The following is a 15,936-nucleotide window of genomic DNA, read 5'->3' on the forward strand; positions in this document are numbered from 1 at the left end:
AGTAATGAAATCTAGACAAAGTCGTGCCAAGTCTAAGGTTCCTTACTGCGATTTCTTTATTATTATAGTTAATGTTGTGTGACTTGGCCGTTGAAGGGTACACAAGGGTACAAAACCAGGTGCTCCATGACACCATTGCACCAATCTGTCGCCAGAACCGCTACCCATTGACGATGGAAAATTGCCACTTGGAAAACGTTGATTCAATAACCAGTCAATTGTAGGCTTGATAAAGCTGCGTATTTCAATAATACTTATGTATAGGCGAGACTGAAACAAACACTTCTTTTTGAAGCGTCAAATCGACCATCGATCTAACATAAAATAGACGTACAGGCGGACTTCTATCAATGATTAGAAGCCCGTCTGTACTGGAAATATTTTTTTATACTGTATGTTTGGTGTCATGGAGCACCTGGTTTTGTACCCTTGTGTACCCTTCAACGGCCAAGTCACACAACATTAACTAAAGAAATAAAGAAATAAAGAAATCGCAGTAAGGAACCTTAGACTTGGCACGACTTTGTCTAGATTTCATTACTTTTTAGAGATAAACAAGCAGCTCCATCGAGACTTGGCTAGTTTTTTACAGAATGTTTTTGGTGGGATTTCACTTCTTTTTGTAGAAACGTGGGCATATTGATTTATTTTATTAGATTTTCTTATTAGACACATTTTTTTTCTTTTTAGGAGTAGTTTTTTTATTACCATATCTCTAAAGGCTCCGTCACACATGAGCGTTTTCAAAGCGCGGCGTGAGCGGGGCACGATGCAAGCGTGACGCGAGCGCGTGGCGCTCGCGATCTGCGCTTGGACGCAGCGGCCCGCCGGCGCGCTGCGCGCGCGACCCGCTTTGATCACGCCCGCGCAGTCACACACAACACAGCGCGTGTTGCGAGCGGTCACTCGATTACTGAACGTTGGACGTTGGAAAGCATGATCATGGACGTTGAATAGTTTCACGAGCATTTTGTAGCCTGCAGCAGTATATTGCGACAATACTGCCGACTGCATTACTGCAGCAAATGTCAAATACGATGATGCTGACCGAAGTTTTGATATTTACCTCAGTAATTCAGTCGGCAGTAGTGCATGCTGCAATCCTGCTGCAGTATAGCTGCCGACTGCATTACTGCCAAAAATGTCAAAGTTGATGTATTTTTAACCGCCTTAAAATAAAGGTTCTCAGTTTGACCCGTATGTATGTTTGTTCGCGATTATCTCGCCTTTGGCTGAACCGATTTTGATGCGGTTTTCAGAAAAGTGTTTGTTACATTCTGGTAATGGTTTTAGTATACATAGATCTGAGCTGATGCTGAACCCTGGTTGTACCTAGTGGAACTCAGGTTTGGTGCAACATAAGCCCACGCTATTTTGGTCATCCGTCACATCTTGATGAGCACTTGGGAGAGCAGTACCTTAGACAGAGCTGATGCTGAACCCTGGCTGTACCTAGTGGAACTCAGGTTTGGTACAACATAAGCCCACGCTATTTTGGTCATCCGTCACATCTTGATGAGCACTTGGGAGAGCAGTACCCAAGATAGAGCTGATGCTGAACCCTGGCTGTACCTAGTGGAACTCAGGTTTGGTGCAACATAGGCACACTTTGTTTTGGTTAACCGACTTGTCGTCGTGTGCCTGTTGCAGAGTTCCACTAGGCGGTCATCAAGATGTAACGGATGACCAAAATAGCGTGGGGCTATGTTGCACCAAACCTAAGTTCCACTAGGTTCAGCCAGGGTTCAGCATCAGCTCTATTTCAGGTACTGCTCTCCCAAGTGCTCATCAAGATGTGATGGATGACCAAACTAGCGTTGGCCTATGTTACACCAAACCTAAGTTCCAGTAGGTACAGCCAGGGTTCAGCATTAGCTCTATCTTGGGTACTGCTCTCCCAAGTGCTCATCAAGATGTGACGGATGACCAAAATAGCGTTGGCCTATGTTGCACCAAACCTGAGTTCCACTAGGTACAGCTAGCGTTCAGCATCAGCTCTATTTCAGGTACTGCTCTCCCAAGTGCTCATCAAGATGTGACGGATGACCAAAATAGCGTGGGCCTATGTTGCACCAAACCTGAGTTCCAGTAGGTACAGCCAGGGTTCAGCATCAGCTCTATCTTGGGTACTGCGTTCCCAAGTGCTCATCAAGATGTAACGGATGACCAAAATAGCGTGGGCCTATGTTGCACCAAACCTGAGTTCCACTAGGTACAGCCAGGGTTCAGCATCAGCTCTATCTTGGGTACTGCGTTCCCAAGTGCTCATCCAGATGTAACGGATGACCAAAATAGCGTGGGCCTATGTTGCACTAAACCTGAGTTCCACTAGGTACAGCCAGGGTTCAGCATCAGCTCCATCTTGGGTACTACTCTTCCAAAGGCTCATCAAGGCGTGTCGGATGACCAAAACAGTGTGTGCATATGTTGCACCAAGCCTGAGTTCCACTAGGTACAGCCAGGGTTCAGCATCAGCTCCATCTTGGGTACTACTTTCCCAAAGGCTCATCAAGGCGTGTCGGATGACCAAAACAGTGTGTACATATGTTGCACCAAGCATAACGCCTATGTCTGACGGAGCCTTAATACTGAGACCAGCTGAGGGTTCTTCATGAGATACTTCAGACCATTGTTGACATCAAATGAAGCGGCCCACCAATTTGATTATTTTTTGTAAAGGCGGTATGTCGATCTCCAATAGTTTGGTTGGGCTCTTGTGTTTTCTAATCAGGGTCACCAGGTACTCCAGATCTTCGATTATCCTAGTTTTTATAGTTTTCCCTTTATGTGGCCATTAAACCCTAACTCTGTACCAAATTTCAGCTCTCTGAGTTTATGGGAAGTACTAGTTCTATTCTGATGATCATAAGTGAGTGAGTGTGTGTCATAAATGCGAAACTTTGCTTTCGCTTAACTTCGGAACTAAATGACCTACAGACTTGAAATTTTGGATTTTAAGTATGTGATTATAGCTTACTGGATGACGAAAATTTCTGCGTTCTGGTCTTATCCAGAGGTTCTCAAATAGGGACCTGAAAATGCGGCGAAATGGTTCCAGTAAAGGATGGTACGGCAGTGTTTGCTTCGCGCTCGACTTGGCGGGGGCACTGCCGTGCCCCCCGATTAAGCTAGATATAAGAAAATTTGTGTGCCCTGACAGGGTGTCATGGAAGCTTCCTGTATAACTGTAATAACATCCCATGTACATGACTATACAAATAAACATCTTATCTTATCTTATCTAAAGGTCACAAACCTTGCTCAGTGGAAAATCTGACCATGTGCACTGTTTGTAATTTAAACTAACATGGGTTTAAAATGTAGGCACATAAATGAAACACAACTACTTGGATCTTCCAAACAATAAAGAGGGTAGGAGTCTAGGAGGTAATTAAAAACTTACAGCTAAATTGTATTAGGAAACTAGCAAGCGACTTTTTAGTATAAACACTTTTAATATAAAACGTACTTATTATTAGAGGTTGTTCTTACTCAGAATTCTTAGCAAATTTCAAAGAAAAGCAATGTTTAAGAAAACCAGTCACAGTAAAAGATTGGAATAATCCTTTATTTTGAGTCACTTTTGAGTATTCCTTCATAGGTTTCCATTAACCGCTTTACATGTGCCACCTAGCGCGAAACTAAGGAACTACTTTCAGTGCGAGTTAGGAACTTCGCAGTTCCCCATAGGAACTTTTAACTCTGCGATCTTCCCACAGATGGCGTGATTAACGAAACATTATGTTCGTATATTTTTATTTTATGTTGCTTCATCTTTTATTATTATCCATTAGTATGATAATAAATGTCTAATAATTTGTGTCAAGTACTACCTACTTATATAGTAGGTACATGATTTTTATTGTTTCTTGTTTCCTAATGGATCATCATAAAATCCTGACTCCCACTGAATACTTAAGTAATATATCAAATAAGTATAACAAAGAACGTGTTTTTATCTTGTCTAGCACTATATAATATTGCAAGATATACTTGGTCAAGCAGATCTTGTCAGTAGAAAAAGGCGGCAAATTTGAAAAATGTAGGCGCGAAAGGATATCGTCCCATATAAAATTTGAATTTCGCGCCTTTTTTTACTGACAAGATTTGCTTGACCGTCTATATCTCTGCAGCTGACTTCAAAACACACTTCAAAAAATCCTTATTTAATTAGACTCTAAAGTGTAAATAACATTATTTGCGGTATTTGACGTCTGTCACTCACAACAGCAATACTACGTAAAATGTTTTGCACGTGGAAATCACAAAGGAAAACAACTGCACTGCGAACGTTTACGTTCTACGTCTTTTTTTTTTAATTTTAGGGTTGGCCGGACACCACCGTTATGAATCGGTAGTCGTCTAAGTAAATCGATATGAATTTTTCATTTTTCTTTTAATAAAAATAAGGAAAAGGTGGATAATTAACTGTAAATATGGATATATTTATCGTCACTTAACAGACAACAAATTTGACACAGAAATAACATAAATAAACTTTAAAATAGATCCCCAGTTAGTTTCAATTTTGACAATGGGTGCGACCTACTCGGTCGATGTATTAAATACACCGACCGACCGGTAGCTTGCGGGAAAACCATATAATTCTAGCTTTATTTAAATCTCAAATAAAAATTCATTATACGTCAGTGACAAGAAGAAAACCTAAACTATTCTTAGAAAATTTTACTCCCATTAATTACTATGGAGAGCGGACGTTTCAATATTTGGTACCTAAAATATTTAATGCACTTCCAGAAAAACTATTTGCTAAAGAGATAAGCCCACATACCTTTAGAACAAGTGTTAAGAAATATTTAATAGATATTTGCCCACAGGAACAGTAGAGAGGGGTCAACTTATTATGGAAACTTATAAAAGTGGACCCGTCTTTGCTGGCCCTGAAGGCCTATAATAGAATAACTAGATTTAAATTTGCATGCTTAGTTATTAAGTTAAAATAATACAGCATGTTTATAAATATTTAACTGACACAAACATGTATATCAAGAGCTTTACTAACTGCCATCAAACTGTTTTGCAGTTTGGCAGTCCTATTTCAATGTAAAACATTTGTACTGTGTCTTATGAAAAAAAAAAAAAAAAATAAATAAATAAATAATAAATAATTCGATACCTCAGTCTACGTGCCATCCAATCGTAATCGCTTGCTGTGACAATCGATTTGCGTTAGTTACATCTCTATATACGTCAGTCATAATGTGTCAAATACCGCAAATAATGCTATTTACACTTTAATAATTAGAGCATCTTAAGCGCTACTTACTTACTCACAGGTGCAATAAAAAATATTTGTAGGTACGTATTAGTAATATTTGTATCTCTGTTCACAGACCCTAATAAACTCAACGGGCACCGCGATATCATTTCTGCAACTTGCGCCCGGTGTTTTAGACGACGGCGCCACATTGGCCTGCGTGGCGACTAACGTCGCGATGGCGCCAAGTCGAGGCGCCAAGGCCGACTTAGTCAAGCTCAACGTCACTTGTAAGTAGACAGAGACAGATAGACAGTTAGAGAGGGATATCATTCCTGCAACTTTCGCCCGGAGTTTTAGATGACGGCGCCACTCTGGCCTGCGTGGCGACCAACGTCGCGATGGCACCCAGTCGAGGCGCCAAGGCTGACTTAGTCAAGCTCAATGTCACTTGTGAGTAGACAGAGACAGATAGACAGTTAGAGAGAGATATCATTCCTGCAACTTTCGCCCGGTGTTTTAGACGACAGCGCCACTCTGGCCTGCGTGGCGACCAACGTCGCGATGGCGCCCAGTCGAGGCGCCAAGGCTGACTTAGTCAAGCTCAACGTCACTTGTGAGTAGACAGAGACAGATAGACAGTTAGAGAGGGATATCATTCCTGCAACTTTCGCCCGGAGTTTTAGAGGACGGCGCCACTCTGGCGTGCTTGACGAGTTGGCGACCAACGTCGCGATGGCGCCCAGTCGAGGCGCCAAGGCTGACTTAGTCAAGCTCAACGTAATTTGTAAGTAGACAGAGACAGATAGACAGTTAGAGAGAGATATCATTCCTGCAACTTTCGCCCGGAGTTTTAGACGACGGCGCCACTCTGGCGTGCGTAGCGACCAACGTCGCGATGGAACCCAGTCGAGGCGCCAAGGCTGACTTAGTCAAGTTCAACGTAACTTGTAAGTAGACAGAGGCAGATAGACAGTTAGAGAGGGATATCATTCCTGCAACTTTCGCCCGGAGTTTTAGACGACGGCGCCACTCTGGCCTGCGTGGCGACCAACGTCGCGATGGCACCCAGTCGAGGCGCCAAGGCTGACTTAGTCAAGCTCAATGTGACTTGTGAGTAGACAGAGACAGATAGACAGTTAGAGAGAGATATCATTCCTGCAACTTTCGCCCGGTGTTTTAGACGACAGCGCCACTCTGGCCTGCGTGGCGACCAACGTCGCGATGGCGCCCAGTCGAGGCGCCAAGGCTGACTTAGTCAAGCTCAACGTCACTTGTGAGTAGACAGAGACAGATAGACAGTTAGAGAGGGATATCATTCCTGCAACTTTCGCCCGGAGTTTTAAAGGACGGCGCCACTCTGGCCTGCGTGGCGACCAACGTCGCTTCAACTTCATACATCAACTTTATACATCAGTAACATCAGTCTTCTCCGAGACCACGAAGACAATAGGTACCGCCCCTAGAAACGTCGGAGGTAATTTAAAAACTTGATTATATGCGATTAAGTCCCATTTTCGTAAATCATAATTAGTAAAAATAGTGAAAGTTTAAACAATTGAAAATCGTTTGATATTATTTTATTACAGATAGCCCAATCGTAGAGGTGTCAATAGCAGGCGACGAGAACGGCAACAGAGTGGTAGAGCTGGACCCACTGCATCTAGAGTGCGAGGTCAAAGCCAACCCGCCCGTGGAGCGGTTCCTCTGGTATTTTGACGTATGTATACCTGTTATTTTGACGTAAGTATACCTGTTATTTTGACTTAAGTATACCTGTTATTTTGACGTGAGTATACCTGTTTTGATAAATGATTGCTTACAACTCGGCCATCCTGATCGAGGTGAGACCCTACGCCATATCTTAACTTATTAAACTCTAGCTAGAGTAATAAAGCCCTGTTCGATTACTTACCATAAAATAAATTCTTCATTACCATTTTAGGATGTGGAAATCCAAGCCGGTGATATTTGGGGTACAAACACATCGTCACCGTCTCTGCTAGTGGAGGAGGTTTCGAGGCACCATGCAGGCCGATACGCGTGCGAGGCCGTCAACAGTGTTGGCCGGACGAGGGCACAACATATCACAATCGTTGTACATTGTAAGTATTGTATTTTTTTGCCAATGCACCGATGAGTTTGTTATAGAATTTAATAGACAAAAGTGCACATAATACAACTTTTCTCTTTTCTGAAATGAAGACAAACTCAAAACCATTATCTTTCCGAGGAAACTCATACCTTCTCCAACCATGTTGATATAGATGATTATGCAAACTTAAGTTGTTTAGGCCAACATGTTTCTTTTTAATCCAAATGGATTGAATGTCGAGACGCAACTACCTAAAATCTTTTGTCCCTTCCAGACCCACCAGAATGCGACAACGGCGTCATCGTCGTCAAAGAAACCCTCCACTGCAGCGTCAAAGCGCTCCCAACCCCAGACACATACTTCTGGCACATCTACCCCTCCGGCTTCGACATCCAGCAACTGACGACCGGCTCGGCCATCCTCCCGCTGTCCCAAGTAACCGCCCCGCTGTCCGGGATAGTAAGGGCGACGTGTGAGGCGAGCAACGGGGTGGCGTCGCAAGAGGCGCCATGTGAGAGGGTGCTGAGCTTGGAGCATTTGAGGCCGCAGCAGCCGCAGCAGTGTGATCTGGCTTATGAGTACGAGGAGTTTCAGATGAGATGTGTGCCAGGTGAGTTCTATCTCTTTATTTATTTATCTTCTAATCTTATCTTATTGTTTTCGGGGGCCCTTACAGATACACTTTGACCCATAGGGATCTTTTGTGCAATTACCCCCTAGAAAAGATCCGTCAACTACTCAAGAGCTTTTCCCACCATATCCATGTGCCGGATGATGGAGCTCATGGGTAGCGTTTTGAAGTCCTTCTTTTTTGAAGTTCTTTATTTGTTTACATCTTGAATGGATTCAAGACACATTCTCTTTAAGCTGTAAGCACAAAGATTTTAGCTGATGATTTGACTTTGCGATTAATTGGTAGTGACACCCATGTAATCGTCAATCGACAACCTTCAGGATATTTACGCGCAACCAAATGTATGTTGATGGACGAAGAGCGGATGGTAGGCCCAAAAAACGATGGATGGATTTTGTGAGAAGAGGATATGAGAAAGAATGGAGTGAGTGCTGAGGTGACGAAAGACAGAGGAGATTGGAAGAGAAAAACATGTTGTGGCGACCCCACATAACGTGGGATAAGGGCAGGGAAAAGAAGAACCAAATGTATCATACCCTATTGGGTAGAAGCTATTTAGCTCAAAACTACATGATTTAAAATGTTATTCTATTAATTTCCAGTGGAAAACGCTACCCACTACGAAGTATCCGTCTGGCGCATGTCCACCTCCAACACCTCCCTCGTCCTCGAGCACCGAGCGGCCATGGGTTTCGGCTCAGGCCAGGCTATGGCACAAGGCGAGGCCCCCTGGCTACTCCGAGGGGCCCTGGGCAAGCTGAAGGCGGGGGATGAGGCCGGGGCTTCGGCGTGTAATCGCTATGGATGCTCGAGGGCGCTGCTTTTGAGGCCGACGGAGAATCTGCTGACGGCTTCCGCGCCGCCTTGGTGGGAATGTAAGTTAACTGGCATTATTTTAGAATTATCGGACAACTGGTAACATCTCAGCTTATATGGTGAAAAGCATCTTGATTTATCTCTTTCGGTCCACTCGGTTGTTTAAGACTTTTAGGGCCACTTGCACCATTCATTAACCCGGGTTTAACCGTTTAAACATGGAGTTACCATGGTTACCAGTATAATATGACCCTGGGTTAACTGTTTAACCAGTTAACCCTGGGTTAGCGGGATGGTACAAGTGGCGCTTAGTAAGTTAAAGGTAGGGTGGATTCAGCTTTAGGTATCTTGGAGAAAATGTACGTATGACTAGAATTTGTATAATATAGATCTATCTGGTCTACACTTCTATCTAAAATCAGCACAGTAACTAAAAACCTGGGTTTTGCTGTCGCTGTGCCGGGTAATAATAGAACAATACATACCCATAATATAATTAAATGAATAATTAAAAATTAATTAATATTGTCCTTCGCTGCCTGAAACACAGGGAATCCTAGTTCAGGCATTTGTAAACCACTTGTCTTTAATAAAAATTCTTAGTCTGTAATAGCAACCACTGTACTATACTTTTCTCAATAAATTATTTGTATATATAAATTGCATAACTCTGCCCTTATCTCAAATTTTATATTAAGGGAAAAAATGGAAAAATTTACGTTTTAAGGACTTGAACCCGCAACCTCCGCAATCCGTGCGTTAGCTCTAACCAATTAAGCTACGGAAGCCTACCAGAACCTCGCGAATCTTTCCATTCCTTCCCTTATGTATACACGCCTTTGGGGTGGCGTATAGCGACATCTACCGAAAGACGATTACATTACGACGACGAGACAATTAGATTTTTTTTCTGCCCTTGTCTGCTTCTAAACGACCTTATGTTTGTTTTCCAGTCCTCGTCGAGAAAGATGTGGCCATATCCGTCGGCGCAGTGGTCCTGGTGGCCGCGTTCCTCATCTCCACGTTCCTCGTGGTCCGGCTGGCGCGGCGCACGCGCAGCAAGCCGCCGGCGCCTGTTATCCAAGTGCTGCAATTGGACGATATAGCGAGGGACTATCTGGATACTATTGGAGGTTAGGAGTTGACTGGCGATGGAGTTGTGTGATCACTTGGACTCGGGGTTCTCTAACCACATGCTTATGGCAACTGGAGTTGCCAGCTGTCACCCTTATTTTATAATAATAATAGAGGTCACTGAAAAATATCAATCATGTGACTGGCTAGCAATTTCAACCACGAGATTTACCTACATGAAAATAGAAAAGTACAACACGCGATGTATATGTAAACTAGCGATCTAGCTTCGCATTACCCAAAACCTTAACAAATGATACATCTTAACCTTCCTCAAGAATCACTCTATTGATATGTGAAAATCGCATGAAAATCCGTTCAGTAGTTTTTGAGTTTATCGCGAACAGACACACAAACAGACAGACGCGGCGGGGGACTTTGTTTTATAACGTGTAGTGAGGACTAATTAGACAATTAACACTTACAACATACAGACCAATCCCTCAATCCCTCAAAACGCTCTATGTGTCAATCAATTGGCATGTTTTTTTAGCCCCATTAATAGTATTCTCAAAAACAAAATTTGACACGTACCATTACCTAGTTTCATAAAAAATGAATTCGAAATTGTTATAAATCGGTCCGGTGATTCAGTAGGGCTAATAGGCTCTTTATCATTTGTCACCATGCCTGTCACGTTCTAACAAATACAGGGCGTTATTTGAACAACTAGCCATATTGTGCGAGGTGATTAGGTAGGCCATACTGAACAACTTTTTCTATGGGACCAACTCCGAAATCACAAAAAAATCTTTGGCCGTTTCATACATTTTGGTTGAGTGGATAATTGATCCCATAGAAAAAGTTGTTCAGTATGGCCTACCTAATCACCTCGCACAATATGGCTAGTTGTTCAAAAAACGCTTTGTATGTATGTGCGAAAGTGACTCATGGCATGACAGATGATGAAAAATGATACTTACCGCTCCAGATTCAGGTTAATCATGTATTTTATGTCTATCATACAACACATTGCCAGTTGAGAACCTAATGCTAACATGACTAATATGTCAAAATGTCCCACAATCGGACACGGTGCTTTTAGACTGTTTCATATCATATAATTTATTCATGTATCATAAAATTATGCTTGTGTTAATACAGTATTTATAAATCATGCTCTAGTTTCATTGGCTTGCGTACAGTTCATAAACTTGTTTAAATTTTTATTTTATTCCATTGGAATAAAATCGATAATTTAATGTTTGTGACAATTGTACGACGCTTTTACCCCATTGCACGATCTATACTCTGTATCTTTAGGTATTTAAAAGTAAACAAACAATTTGTACATTTTCGGGTAGTTATAACATTTATAGGTTAACCGACCAATTGCAAAACCGCCCGGATCAGTCACTGAACGACCTGACTTTAACCTACATTATTTGATCGTGTAATGTTTTCATCTACCCTCAACTGGCTTAACGAGCCATTTGAGGGTAGATTTTGTTTACTTTTATTTAAATAAATAAAGATACAGAATATAGTCTACAGATCTAGTGCATAATTATTTTCCATCGTATTTTCACGGAAACGTACGAACGTGACTTGCTATTTCAGTCAGTCTTGGTACAAAAAGTACTGACGTTGACTGAAGCAGCATGACAAATACGAACGTTTCCGACAAAATACGATGGAAAACAATTATGCACTACAGCTGTAATAGTACATTACGATATAAGTACGAAAAGTAGGAAATTCGCAACGAATGGCAATAAATTGAAACACGACCGAAGTGAGTGTTTTGAATCGACACGAGTTGCGAATTACCTTTTCGCACGTGTATTTTACAACATTTTACAGTACATATGGCCCTTTGAATTTTCGACATAGGCACGTATTGTGCTAATTACCGCTCTAGGGCGGTAAAGCAGCACCATATGCACTGTAAAAGTATGTGTGCAAGCACTATTTTGAGTCCTATGTTGCAAAATGCATGCATATTATCAGACATAATTGCATTACCCGCTTAAGTGTTCATCTTTCACCCATCAATTAATATAAACTCAACAAGTGCGATTCGGACTCGCGCACTAAGGGTTCCGTACCATTGCGCAAAAAACGACAAAAATCACGTATTTTGTATGGGAGCCCCACTTAAATATTTATTATATTCTGTATTTGTTATTATAGCGGACATTTCAACTGCCTAGCTATCACGGTTCATGAGATGCAGCCTGGTGACAGACAGACAGACGGACAGCGATTAGTAATAGGGTCCCATTTTTACCCTTTGGGTACGGAACCCTAAAAAGAAACGCATATATAAGTTTATTGAGAGAAAACTGCTTAAAAGAGCCAGGTTAAAACTTCAAATCAATTATGAACCAATTTTGCATGTATAACTGGCCTTAAAATTTATAGTTTATGATGGTTCATAATTTTGTAAGTGGGTAGTTTTTACACAGTACAGTTTTTCCTCAGTCACCCGTTGAACACGAACGCTGTAAAGGGTTCGAAACGTCGGGATGTAGAATTCAATATACGCGGTATAATCCGTTTCAATAGTTTTATTTCACTTCAAATCAACATGCCGATATTTACCTGGCTCTTTCATGCCAGTTTCTCCATGGTTTCCCCTAAACAGACATGCATGTATAAATTATGTCCTCGCTTTCAAGAATTTGACTACTACACTACCTTATTCAAAGCCATCAGTCAGTGATTTTATTTGCGTTACTTTCCTTGAAATGCATTATGATTATGAATTATGAATGACGAAGTAAAATTATTATTTACGTAAGAGAAATTCCCTGCAGTAAAATTTTAGTTCGTCACTTACACATATGATATTATGAATTAATAAGAAGTATGCAGTTAACTAATGATATTTATTTACATATTTACATACTTACATGAGCAACTGATTGATTGATGAACTAAATAAATTTTAATTTGTAGGTGCCGAACAAACCCCATTTTTTAAATTTCTACTTTGTATTTAATATTACACTCTGGCCCTACCATATCCAGACATAGGGTAATTGCGTTAGTTTTCGTCCACTTGACGGAATTGCGAAAAATATATTTCATTTTTAGGGTTCCGTACCCAAAGGGTAAAACTAGACCCTATTACTAAGACTCCGCTGTCCGTCCGTCCGTCTGTGACCAGGCTGTATCTCGTGATCTGTGATAGCTAGACAGCTGAAATTTTCACAGATGGTGTATTTCTGTTGCCACTATAACAACAAATACTAAAAACAGAATAAGATAAAGATTTAAGTGGGGCTCCCATACAACAAACGTGATTTTTGACCGAAGTTAAGCAACGTCGGGCGGGGTCAGTACTTGGATGGGTGAACGTTTTTATAAATAATGGTACGGAACCCTTGGTGTGCGAGTCCGACTCGCACTTGCCCGGTTTTTAATGTGCTACTTGTGAAATATATTTTTTATGTAAATAAGACATTAAGGGTTGCAATTTGCAATCATTTCAAATTTGTGCTGCAAGGTAGGTTATTAAAATTTCTTCAAGTGGACGAAAACTAGCGCAAAGACCCTAATATCACCTTATTCTTAAGAGACAACTGATTCAGAATAATTTTAAGTATTTAAACATAGTTGAGATCATATTGTCTTCGGTTACCGCGATAGTTGCTCATGAAATAAAACTATTGAAACGGATTATATCGCGTATATTCACCACGAACGCTGTAAAGTAAAGGGTTCGAAACGTCGGGATGAATTCAATAAACGCGATATATTCCGTTTCAATATTTCATAGTTGAGATCATATATACTTAGGTATGTTTTGTCTATACAAATTACACATTCTACAGGTAAATTATTTCGGTTTTATAATTGATATGTAGATTATCTACCTTAAATAAAGAATGATGTGAATATTTACACAAAATTTAACACATTATTACAACACATCGCCACATAGATTTATTCGAGGCACAATTTTTCATCCACTTTACATCTCTTCTAGAATCTTCTAAACTCTTTGCCATAACTAAAGTGACCCTCTTTATTTGTTCTTATTCTTAACCCTTTGAACGCAACGCCTATCATGTGCGGCGCGTCATCATGAACCTTGTTTGAATGCACGAAGGTTGATATTGGGCTGTAGCCGCGCGCGTCAGTGGGTCTAAGGGTTAATAACATATTTATCTAACCATTATCCACCACCACCCCACACTAGCGTCTTCCGAGCGTCGGCGTCTAGACAACTCTATGGCTGCTGCTCGACGTAGCGACGCAGCGCAGCGACGCCATTTTCCATGGCGCCGACGCTCAAAAGGCGCTAGTGTGGGTAGCTCTAAAACCATTGACGTATAATATCTACGGACGGGCTAATGGAGCACTAAAAATAGCACTAGTTCAGCGGTGTTACTCACGAATTCCAGCCAATCGTGCAGTCTAACGCAACTAGTCGCGACCTTGCGCGCATAATGCGAACTTGTCAACCAATCGCGTGCGTAATGCGAACTCATCAACCAATCGCGTTGTAGCGGTTTCACACCGCTGTACCGGGCCCTGTCATGCCTCTTTATTATTGCCCGTAAAGCCAGTCCCTAGATATCTATGCCTAAAACCCAATGTCCTTCTCAGAGAACAAAGTCCGAGCTTCCTGCAGCCTGCGCTCCTGCTCCAGTGTCTACTCCGAGGGTTCCGAAGCGAGCGCTCCGACCATCGACCGGAGAAGAAAACCTCTGTGGATAACTCAATACGAAGCCCCGCCGCCAGATGTCACTCTAACTTTGCATAGAGAGAGTGCCGTGTGAAATGAACTGTCAAAATATATTCTAGTTAGTTTTAAATGCAGTTGTTAAATCAGCAAGATCGTTCAGTTAGCTTAAAAAAGGCATCTATTATTGATAAGGGTGTATTCTGAACCGTCAATCGAAAAGGAAAACCTCTGTGGATACCTACAAATATAAAACTCTACAGATGTAGTGTACCTATAATTATTTTCCACCGTATTTTCACGGAACGGAACGGACGTGTTGCTATTTCAGTCAGTCTCTGTACAAAAACTACTGAGGTTGACTGAAGTGGCATAACAAATACGAACGCTTCCGAGAAAATACGATGGAAAACAATTATGCACTATATTTGTACCACCAGATGTCACTTTAACGCTATATTAGTCTTTGGTTAGCTTAATTAGGTCAATATCAGACAAGAAAATCTATGGAAGTATGTTAATTCGGATGTGAGCGACTGATGAACAGAACAGTTGATCAGAGATGAACAGAACAGTTGATCAGAGATGAACAGAACAGTTGATCAGAGATGAACAGAACAGTTGATCAGAGATGAAAACCGTTGTGGATACAGCAAGCTTCACCAACTAAGGGGTCATCCATTAATTACATCACACGTTTAGGGGGTGGGAGGGGGTCAAGAAAATGTGACATGTTGTGACAAGGGGGAGGGGGGAGTCATAAACTTTGTGACGTCGCTTTAACTTCATCAGTAACCGAAAATGTATTTAAATTATTTTATACGCTAATTATCATTTAAATAACAAGGTTTTTAAACGATAATCGTTTTTATTCGTTTAATTTTATTTCTTAATCAGTTTTGGGTTATAAAATTACTAATATTTCTTTTATCAAAAATATTTTGATAAAATATTAAATAAATATTTGCCGATTTCGTTGAAGAAATGTGACGTCACACCAGGGGGGAGGGGGGTTTGCCAAATGTGACCAAGTGTGACAAGGAGGGGGGGAGGGGTAAAAAAACCTAGAAATTCGTGTGACGTAATTAATGGATGACCCCTAATGTCACTTTATCTCAGTCAAATAAAACATTCAAAATATTCGTCAGTTATCTTTTAACGCAGTCGGTAAACCAGTAAAATCAAACCACAAAAGTCCGAAAAATTATGAATTATGAAACTTAATAAATAAAAACGTAATGCTTTTCTATCATATAATCCTCCACATGGATTATATGATAGAAAAGCATTACGTTTTACTTAAATTCAGTAATAGTTCATGGTGCGCAGCGTATATTAGATTTTATAAGACCTCTAATTATTATCGTGCCAAGTGTAGACATATTCACACATTCATAGAAAAGAGC

The 15,936-nt window shown here is 41.1% G+C and overlaps 1 protein-coding gene across 2 annotated transcripts in view; it reads left to right on the forward strand.

Moving 5' to 3' along the window:
• Positions 1-14,688, forward strand: part of LOC134799329 (hemicentin-1-like) — a 252,930-nt gene extending 238,242 nt beyond the window's left edge. Inside the window, exons 8-14 of one of the 2 annotated variants that reach the window (XM_063771725.1) lie at positions 5,355-5,508; positions 6,808-6,938; positions 7,164-7,323; positions 7,588-7,923; positions 8,550-8,822; positions 9,717-9,847; positions 14,455-14,687. In XM_063771725.1, the coding sequence (XP_063627795.1) occupies positions 5,355-5,508; positions 6,808-6,938; positions 7,164-7,323; positions 7,588-7,923; positions 8,550-8,822; positions 9,717-9,847; positions 14,455-14,565 (1,296 nt within the window). In that variant the 3' untranslated portion in view covers positions 14,566-14,687. Of the gene's footprint in view, positions 1-5,354; positions 5,509-6,807; positions 6,939-7,163; positions 7,324-7,587; positions 7,924-8,549; positions 8,823-9,716; positions 9,897-14,454 lie in introns of both variants that reach the window. The other variant, XM_063771724.1, reaches the window with a different exon arrangement.
• The last annotated feature ends 1,248 nt before the right edge of the window (positions 14,689-15,936 follow it).

This window comes from Cydia splendana, chromosome 18 (genome assembly GCF_910591565.1).
Source record: "Cydia splendana chromosome 18, ilCydSple1.2, whole genome shotgun sequence".
NCBI classification, from domain to species: Eukaryota; Metazoa; Arthropoda; class Insecta; order Lepidoptera; family Tortricidae; genus Cydia; species Cydia splendana.